General features: G+C 49.4%; 1 protein-coding gene across 1 annotated transcript in view; it reads left to right on the top strand.

Moving 5' to 3' along the window:
* Positions 1-10,145, top strand: part of EIF4G3 (eukaryotic translation initiation factor 4 gamma, 3) — a gene marked incomplete at its 5' end in the record, with an annotated part of 45,673 nt that overhangs the window by 5,282 nt on the left and 30,246 nt on the right. The window contains 5 exons of the mRNA XM_010084691.1: positions 2,347-2,435; positions 4,103-4,352; positions 6,730-6,863; positions 8,277-8,402; positions 9,520-9,630. Coding sequence (XP_010082993.1) covers positions 2,347-2,435; positions 4,103-4,352; positions 6,730-6,863; positions 8,277-8,402; positions 9,520-9,630 — 710 coding nt within the window. The remainder of the gene's footprint in view (positions 1-2,346; positions 2,436-4,102; positions 4,353-6,729; positions 6,864-8,276; positions 8,403-9,519; positions 9,631-10,145) is intronic.

The following is a 10,145-nucleotide window of genomic DNA, read 5'->3' as shown; positions in this document are numbered from 1 at the left end:
GCGGCTGCCGCGTCTTGGGATTAGAGGCGAGCGTCCGGCCAAGGACCTTCCTGCAGGGCAGCGCTGGTGCAGGAGCAGGATCTGCACAGTTAAAACAAGGCAAAAGCTGCAAGACTCGTTTGGGAGGCTCGGCAGGATCGCAGCCTTTATGTAGCTTTCTTCTGCCAAAAAAAAGGGGGAAAAAAATTGTCGTTGAGAAGCAATAATGCCAACATCCTGGCAATTGAGGAACGAAACACCCCACACCTTTGCCAGCCCCAAATCCGTGACCCTGGGCTTATTTTTGTACATTTAAAAGTGAAATGTTTCCACTGTGAATGTTTTCCATTGTGTAGTTTGAGCTTGAGCAGAGTGAAATTCAGTAAAACTAAACACTTTGGGGTTGATCAATTTTGGCTGTGGCGGTATTTAGGTGATTACTGCACCAGATGTGACCCCCTCCTTGAAGAAATCCCCCCAAGAGTGTGAAGTGGCATCACCAAAGAAGGCAGCATCGTATCATAGAATCACAGAATCATTGGGGTTGGAACAGACCTCAAGGACCATCCAGCCCAACCGTCACCCCAACCCCACCCAACCCACTAACCCATGTCCCCAAGCCCCACCCCCACCCGGTTCCTGACCCCCTCCTCCAGGAATGGTGCCCCCCCCACTGCCCTGGGCAGCCTGTTCCAACCCCTGGTCACTCTTTCTCTGAAGAAATTTTGTCTAATCTCCAGCCTAAACCTCCCCTGGCGCAACTTGAGGCCGTTTCCTCTTGTCCAGCCGTGGGGCTTGAGTCCAGCCTTGAAACTGGGGCTTGGCTTTAGAAAAGCGCTGGATCGTCACTAAATTCTGGCAGATTTCCAGCTGGAGGGAGCTTTGATTCTGCCACTTTGCTGAATCCCAGGAATCACCTCCGGCATGGACACCGGTCCTTACCCAGCCCCGATCTCCCCCCGGGACGGTGGGAATAACTCGACTCCTCTTGCGCAGGCGCAGTGACCGTCTGTGAACGGCACCAAAGCCGATCCGCGGTGCGTAAGGCAGAGCTGGTTTGCAGTCCCCGGCCGCTCGGCCAGTTCTCTGCTCGCCTTTGAGCCCCAGAAAATTGGGGGTCACTGCTGGGGCTCTGCTCTTAAACATTCCCCGCAGCCTCCGGCGCTGGATAGGATGTGCAGGACTCAGTGTTGAATATTTAAATTAAACTTTTTTTTTTCCCCTCTTTTTTTTTTTTAAGTTAACTTTTGCTTTTGTAGCATTTAGCATGAAGATAAAAACCTTTTGTCAGCAAGGAGAGCTCCTGTTGGGCTCTGGCCGGGGCCAGCGTGCCGAGCGTGGTGATTTCTGCAGCGTTCCTGCAAGTCCACAGTCACCCCCGGGACAGGGAAACGCTGCTCAGAAGCCACGGAGCCTCCTCCGAATCTTTTGGGGCAGTGGGGACGTAACAAATCCAGTTTCCTCTTTGCCCGTAGGAGCAAAGCGGACCATTATTAACGCTCTTTTCATTTATCCGTGGTCAAAGAACGTTTCAGAATTGCATTTTATTAGGATAAAATACAGGCGTGACTTTTTTTTGCTAAAAAACAAAAGCTCGAGCTGGAAATGTGTTTGCAGTAAACCTCCATCATGAAATCAATTTATTTTTTTTTGCTATGCAGACGTGCCCGGTGTCAGGATTCGAGCTGGTAGCACTTGCAACAAATTAGGAGCATATTGGATGAATGGGTTTGTCTCCTTAATATATCATGGGGTTTCTTTTACCCTTTGGGGGGGAAAAAAGTGATTGGAGTAAATCCCCGCTGATTTTCGAAACATTCTGTGGTGTTTTCTTTGAATGGGTGGCCAGGGGACTTAGTGAATGGCAGAGCCGCTAACCTGCTTTTAAACTGAAATATAAATCCAGCCAGGAAGGTTGGAGGGGTTGTCCTTTTGGGTGAGTTACTGGGAGTTTTGGCCTCTTTGTGGTCCAGCTGATGGTTAATTCTTACAATATTCCTTGAGAAAAAATACGTTGAGAACAACTTTGATCTTTCAAAAAAAAAAAAAAAAAGAGTTTCTGGAGGTTTCCTTTTGCCCCGCGTGATGGGGTGCTGTTGGTAATAAACCCCTTGCTGTCACAAGAACCATTTCAAGCTCGAATGAGCAGCTTGTACAACAATTACCGCGTTTTAATGGCGCACTAACGATTTCACTGTTACCCCATTGAAACAAAAAGCACTTTTTATCACACCGAATCCTCCGCAAGGCTGCGACTGCTTCGTTTTCCTGGATGGCAAACCCACGTGTGAGAGGGAAGCCCGTCACCCCCGGCCAAATTCCCTCCCTATAATTTATTGTTGTAATAAATGTCCCCTTCTATTGCAGCCCAACCAGCTGTAACTGCACCAAAGATGTGGAAGAAACCAAAAGACCGGACCCAAGCCACCGAGGAGGTGACGGAGGCAGAGACAGAGGTAAGAGGGGACCACGGTTGTCCTTTATCCAAATGTCGTGATGATGTTCCTCTCTTGAAACCGTATTTTAGAGACGTTGCTTCCTAGTTGTCTTGCAAGGATCCAGGGCAGATTTTATTGGGGGGAACCTTGATATTCCCCAGCATCCTTTGGAGAACTGGTTTTAGTCTGTTCCCTGTTAAAGATCTTTGATTTTCTTTGTTCTTTGATTAACTTTAACGACGCCCAACGTTCAGGTCCATGGACCTGCTGTCCTTCAGGTGACGGATGAGATAAAAGTGGGTTTGAATCCCTGAGCATCGCCCTGTTTGGGTCCCAGGCCACCATGGTGACATTGGGCAGGTTCTTCGCTGCCCAGTGATGTCATTATGATGTCATGGCCGAAGGGCAGTTTTCCTGATGACTGCCTCCTGGAGAAGCTGGGCGAGGAAAAGCTGGACGTTTCCAGGCAAAACCACCTCAACAAAGACCTCCCCGGCTACCGTTCTGGTAGGGATGTCGCAGGAGGAACCTCGTTTAATATCTTGGGTAAAATTGGGGTTAGAACAGGTCAAGAAGAGAGTAAGAAAGTCAAAATGTAAAAACCTCGGCTGCCCTGGGCACGTGTAAAAACTGACGTCGGCCAGATGTGACGCAGAGGAGCGTTACTGCTTCGCTCCAGATTTTTTTTCCGTTATTATTCGTCTGTTGGTTCCCTTTCCCTCACCACAACCATCCTTGAACCTTTCCGCCCTGAAATAATTTTGTTGCAGAGTAAACCCCGAGCCTAGTGGCCAGGACTCCAAGCAGGCGTTGGCGGCGGATGAGCTCATTTACGCGTTGTGAAGGGTGAATAAGGGCTTTCCCGTCGGTTTCTGGGGGAATCGATGGTTACAATGCTCACGTACGAGGTGTCGCGGTGTGACGGCTGGTCTGTGTGCAGCGGAAAAGCCGGTGATGGGGTAATCCGAGGAAATCAAAAGCATCCCTGCGCTGGTGTTCAAGCTGGAGCACAAAGGACGTTGCTGGGCTGCGCGGAGTATGAACTCGCCCGTACGCTTTCCTCAGCGTTTAGTGGAGGCGTCTGGTCTCCTGGACCACTCGGCGTTTCCCCAGTGCTAATTTTTCAGAGTATTGCCTTGAAAAAATCTGCAAAAAGCATTTTAGGCTGTGGTGCCCTCAGGCAGGGAGGCGGAAGGCTTGAGAACCTCTTCCGGAGCACCCTCGATGAACTCTTCCTTTTGTTGTAATGCTTTTAGTCGTGTTGGGGTTTCTCCCAGGAGGAGCACGATCCTGACGTGCTGAGTTCAGAACAAGGCTGTGTGTCCTTGCAGAGCTCTGAAATGAACAGCCAGGGATGCTGTTAAAAGTTTTCCCAAAATTAAGATGCTGAAGTTGTGGCTCTGTGTCCCATTACCTTATTTTTTGGGATAGATAATCCCCGATAGCTCCCGGGGATTTCACGGGTAACGCCAAATCTTCCCAGTTACCCTGGTAACTATTGATGGGTCACCCTGGGAATGAACCCAGAAACCATCCGGTCGTTCTGTGTATTGTTCCAGATCTCCGTATTGCTGTTTAAGGTGTGTCTGTGTTCCTGTTACGTGCCAAAATAAATGCAGCGCCGTTTCGCGTGCTTTGAATTTTCTCGGAGTGTTTTTAACGTCACCTCTGTGTTTCCACTGCAGCCTAAAGTAGAAGAGGAACCTTCAGGTGACAAAGTACTTGAATCCGACCAGGAGAAAATGAGCCATGGGTGCCAACTGGAGAGAGACCCCTCCGAGCTGAAAAAAGCCAAACCTGTGGAAGAAAACGGAGAGCAGGAGGCAGAACCTGTGCGGAACGGTGCCGAGAGCGTGTCGGAGGGAGAAGGAACCGATGCAACCTCAGGCTTCACGGAGAGCTCCGGCGAAGGGCCGGTGTACCAGTACAAACCAGGTAAATCCTGTTTCAGAACCTTGGTTTTCTGCCTCCCTCCCTCGAGGGCTGCTGACACCCTGGGCATCCTCCCCGCAGAAAGAAGGATGATGCCCGTGGGGCTGGAGGGGCTGCAGCGTTTCCCCACGTCCGGCTCCGGCGGGATCCACCAACCAACAGGCTCAGAGGGACCTTCTGGGGCAGCACCAGAGCAAAATTGTTTTTTTTTTTTTCTTGTCAGTGGTGATGAAGAGAAGGAGCAAATCCCCAATTCCTTGAATTTATTGCACATGGAGATTCAAGAAATTCCATATAAGTGGACAAAATTCTTAAATAAGAGATTTAAAAGTTCCGATTGGGTCCTAAATACAAATGTGTGTGTTTATGATTTAATTTCCTGGCTAGACGGTTGCATAGATCCCCAGAGTTTTTGAAAAATAAGGAAAAGAAAAGAAGCAGTTTGTGGTTTTCAATTCAGGCTCTGCTGGTGAACCAACAGCATGCAGTTATGATGATAAAATAATTCCAGCGTGAGCTCACAGGGTAGGGTCCTTCTGTTGCTGGTTAGTGCTGGATAAAGCCTACCTAAGGGGTGCTTTTGTTCTTTATTAAGATATTAATTTGTAGACCTGAACCTTTATTAATTCACCTCGTTAGGAGAGACCTTGAGACCGACTTACTTCTTGGTTGCTGCCAATTTTTAAGCCATTTGTTGTTCAGACGAAGCTCCCTCAAAATAAATGAGTCATTAAGAGCTCAGAAATTAAAGAAGATAAAATAAAATAAGGACGGACCTTGAGAGCCCGGTGGAGAAGGAATTGGACAAGGAGCGTTACGGGATTACACCGCGGTTGTTATTTCTGCGCCGCTTGGTTCTGACAAAGCCCCGAGTTGCTTTTCTTTTTATTAATTTAGTCCTGGCGTGTCGTTAGGAGAAAGCAGAGAGACCTCTTGATAGCTCACGGCACACTGAGGATGGCTTACCCTTCGTTAGTTCAGCACCTCTTGCCGTTAATCATCGTTCATCAGCTCTCTCCAAACCCCTGGGTGCAGCCAGCACGATCCCGGGGGGATCCGACGCCCTTTTGCTTGGCTGGAGGGGTCGGATCCATCCCTTGGAAAGCAACACACATCAGACTCGTCTGCGGTGCAATAACCCTCGATTCCTTTTCAAAAAAAAGGGATTTTTGTGTTTGCTCAGCCCTAGGAGGATTGTGTGTTATACCCCAGTGCCTCCCCTCGCTGGGGACCCAGCCTCCGACCCTGCCCGGCTGCTTTCCACATTCAAACAGCTTGAGAAGGTCTCTCCAGGAGAAGGAAGCTGCACATATAAACTGTTTCTCGTTGCTGTCGGTGCTTTTCCGTGATAGATGGAGGGTGGTGTGGCGCGGTGGATAGGCAGCTGGCCGGGAATTCTGGCTGGGATGCAGCTGGCCAGCCAAAGCATCTTCTGCACCTCTTTATCCCAAAGCTCTGTAGAAGTAAAACTGCACAAAGAGCTGAAAATGTTCATTGCTTTTGTGTATTTTCATCCCCAGTTATTAAAAGCCAGCATTGAAATAAGTTTGTTCATGGCCGCAGCAGGGATGAGGGTGCTGAGAACCCGGAGACCATAAAGCTGGTGATCAGGGACTGAAATAAATAATAGAAAACTCGACAGCGAACCTGAGCGGCTGGAGAGACGCAAAGCAACGCCGTGAGAATCCAAAGGCAGCATCTCGTGCAGATGTTTTCCTTCAGATAAAAACGTGCCGCCCGCTCGGGACCTGACCGGTCCACCTGGCTGCTGAGCACGACTGTTTTCTTTCCTGATTTCAAACAAACCCTGCGGCAGCAAAGAAAATCCCGTCTCTAGGCTGCCAGGTGCTGGTTTTCCTTGTGCTGAAACGGCCCCGTGAAAACGTGGGTGAAAAGTTGTGATTCTTAGAGCGTGGCTTGGGCTTGTGTCTCGTCTTTTGGTTTCCAGCTGTCTCCAGCGTGGGTTGGTCAGGACTCGGGGTTTTCACATTGTGCAGGGATGCTTTTGTCCTGCGCTGAGCTCTCCTCCCCTCAGCTCTGCGTTTGTCGCTCCCTTTCACACCAAACCAGCTGCTTTAACCAGGAGCTGGGAATCGTCCCTGTTCCGTCATTCGCACGAGAGAGCGCAAGTCGGGGTTAAAATGAGATGACAGAGTTAAAACCGGGATTAGCGATGAGTTCCGTCTGTGGCTGCTGCTGGAGCTGGCTCCCCATCGTTTCTGTTCCTTTAATGTAACGTGTGTTCCTCTCCTTGCTACCTTGAAAATTAAAAAAAAAAAAAAAATTTGTCAATCTCTTCCCTTGGGGTTTACCGGAAGCCCATCTCAGCGAGCGGAGGTTTTTGTCACCCGTGAATCTCAGGCACCTTCTCTCCTTATAGAGCAGTGGAAGCCCCTGGACCCCGAGGGGAAGAAGCAGTACGACCGGGAGTTCCTCCTGGATTTCCAGTTCATGCCTGCCTGTATCCAAAAGCCGGAGGGGCTGCCTCCCATCAGCGATGTGGTTCTCGACAAGGTGAGAGGAGAGCCGATCAAGCAGGTGTGTACAAGGTTTTTTACTATTAATAAATTTCCCTAATGCGTCCTTTATTCCTAAACCGTTTCGATGCAGAAGGGGAAATATTTAGCTGATGGCACATCACAAAATTATTTAAATAGAGGTGTTGATGCTTAACGACTGTGCACAGATGATTTAAAAACTGAAGCTTTTCAATGGTCTCTGTCTGGATTAAGTTCTATTGCATTGCTATTAAAGTTTAAAATCGTATAGCCATGAAGAGCTAAGGGTATAAGCAAGAGACAGGACGAGGGGGAACGGTTTGAAGCTGCAAGAGGGGAGATGGAGATGAGATGTGAGGAAGAAATGTTTTCCTGTGCGGGGGGTGAGGCAGTGGCCCAGGGTGCCCAGAGAAGCTGTGGATGCCCCATCCCTGGAGGGGTTCAAGGCCAGGCTGGATGAGGCTTTGGGCAACCTGGGCTGGTGGGAGGTGTCCCTGCCCATGGCAGGGGGTGGCACTGGGTGGGCTTTAAGGTCCCTCCCAACCCAGACCCTTCTGGGATTCTAAGGCAAGACTGAAGGGAGGCAGCGGCTGTTCCCAGATCAACCCTACGGCCAGAAAGCAGAGGTGTGCTTTTGAACAAATTCCTTTTCTGGTCTGGAACAGTTGTGTCCATATTTATGAGCTGATCTCATAAAAGATCTTTAAAATCCTGACTCTGCAGAAGGTTTGTGATTTCTAACCAGCCTTCCTGCAGATGTGATTTTCTCTGCTGTGTGTCTGTGCTCATTGAAATCCTCGTTATTTCTGAAGTGCTGACACCAAGCCCTTGTTCTCCTCTCGGTCAGAGCGATGTCACTCGTTGATTTTGATGTAACCGCTACAGACTCGCTCGTAAGATTCAAGCCCAGATCAGGATATAGGGGATTCTCGTGTGCAGAAACATTTCCACTCGGAATTCCTATCCAGCTTTATTCCCAAAATGATTTCCTCCACCTCCTCATTTCCCATGATTGCTTCTCCTCTCTGCCTGCGTTTGAGCTTCCTTTGCTCAGCCATCCTGTTAACACAAAAGACATTTCTTAGAGGGACGGTGGCAGGTTTGTGATCCTGAACCAAGACCATCACATCCATCTCGCAGAGGACGGGCCCGTGTTGCTGTAATTTTACCCCCCATGAGTCCCGCTCCGCCTGGAAATGTTTCTGAACTCCACCCGTTTCCCCAATAGCCACCTGCAGAAAACATATTTTAAATTAAATGTTTATTTTTGTGCATGCATAGAAGTTGCAGAGTTTGTTAACAGCATTAATTTGGATATGAAAGATGACTGTTATGGTTTAGCGGAGGTTGTCTGCAGACTTGCATGAAGCTGGGTAGCTCCGGCGCCCGCTGAACGGATCCCGTTTGTTTGTTCTGCTCCGCGCTGCAGGTCAATCAGCCGAAACTGCCGCTGCGAACTCTGGACCCTCGGATCCTGCCTCGAGGACCAGACTTCACGCCAGCCTTTGCTGATTTTGGGAGGCAAACCCCTGGTGGAAGAAACGTACCTGGAAGTGTGAGTTTACCCCAACTTGCTAATTTAAAAACCGGCCGTAACGCCGATGAAGTCCATCCTCGCACTTTCGCGCCTCTGCCGATGCTCTGGTGGTTCTGGTTTTGTTGGGATGAACGCAGGGGTGATGTTTTCTTGGCTGTGCAAATTTAGGCAAATTAGGAAACCGTTGCGGATGGTGTTACCTGGTACGTATTGCTCTTCAGTGGATTTGATCTCCTTCCCCTTCTGCCCGCGCGAGAGGTGTGGAAGCATTTCCGCATCGAGGACCTGGCAACGAACGCGAACGCACATTTCTCGTACGACAGCCCGGTGTCGGTGTGTGTCATCACAGGAGTCTGGTTTATGCCAATAGAGCAAAAAGGATTTTACTAACCAAAAAAAAAAAAAGAATATCCACAGTGCCTGCGTATGTTCTTGCTTTCCCTGGGCTTCCACGTGTTGCTTTGCATCAGTTGCTTCGTTCCTCGTTTTTCTGCCTTTTCCTCTGCTTTCCTTTCACCTCCTCTTCTTTTCCCTGTGTCTGGCTTTGCCCAAACTCTGAAATCCCTCTCGGAATTCTTCCTCCTTGCCTTTGCCGTCCCTCATTCTCGGGGTGCGGGTGCCCCCAGCGGGGTGCTGCCGGGTCGGCCGAGCTGGAGGATGGAAGCTGTCTCCAGTAGGTGCAATCATTAATTTTATTTTTGTTTTCATCTACCTACTAAGATACATCCAATGTATCTGCCTAGATACATCTAATGACATCATTTCTTTTCCAAAACTGCTGGTTTCAGAAACGTTCCGTTAATAACCTCGACTTCCAAGCGTGCAGATTTCCAGGAGGCTCGGAGTCAAACCCAGGGATTTTGGGTCAATGTAATATTTCTGCTTTGAGATCACTCTCGTGGCCGGTGCCTCGTTTCTGGGGCGCGCGTCCCTGTCTTGGCGTAGCTTTGGCGTCGCGGTTTCTCTCTGAGCACCACCCGGTCCCGAAACCTCGATGCTGTTTGAGTTCGACATCGCTTCCTATAATCTCAGACTTGCAGGTCGTACTCCGGCGCCTTCTCTCCTTTCGTGTGCTGAATGTCCCAAACCTCACGGCGTCTTGGTAACGTCCCTGTCGCTCTTTCTCTTTCTGCAGGCCTGCAAAGTGCAGAGCAACCCTGGATTGCCTTCCCTGGCTCGGTGCGGTTCCCCAGCATGCCCTCTCTTGGTCTCGCCTCACCCACCATTGAGGAACCTGCCGATAGGGGTAAGCCAAATCCCCCCCTTCTCCCCCCCAAAAAAAAAGTCTTTGCACCTTTTTGTAGAGTTGTCTTTTTTCCTTAACGCCCACTGTTGATAAAGAACGACCGGCAGAAAACTTTACAAAAAGGTGCAACAGTGTTTGAAAAGAAAAGAAAAAGAAAAGAAATTAAAAAAAAAAAACAAAAAAAAACAAAACAAGACTTGCATTGTACCCCTCTAGGCAGTCTTCAGTGGTGGGTGGGACATCACCAGCTGAGGGCATGCTGGGACGTTGGCCTGAGCGGGATCCGCGAGGGGTCTGCACTTTGCAGACCTGTGGAAAGGGGGAGAAAAGGTAAGTCCCGCTTACCCCGTTCATTTGGAGCATTCAGCACATAACATAACATCTTACATTTGCGCCTTTTCCAGAGTAGAGCCTTTTCTTTGCGGGTTTTTTTTTTTTTTTCTCGAGGAGGGTTGGAAGGGGAAGTTCTTTACCGAGCGCTGCTGTCCCGCGACGCCGGCGGTTAGAGGATGAGA

Source organism: Pterocles gutturalis, unplaced genomic scaffold (assembly GCF_000699245.1).
Source record: "Pterocles gutturalis isolate BGI_N339 unplaced genomic scaffold, ASM69924v1 scaffold8075, whole genome shotgun sequence".
Taxonomy (NCBI): domain Eukaryota; kingdom Metazoa; phylum Chordata; class Aves; order Pterocliformes; family Pteroclidae; genus Pterocles; species Pterocles gutturalis.
Note: the sequence above shows the minus strand (reverse complement) of the source record. Positions and strands in the feature narration are given on the sequence as shown.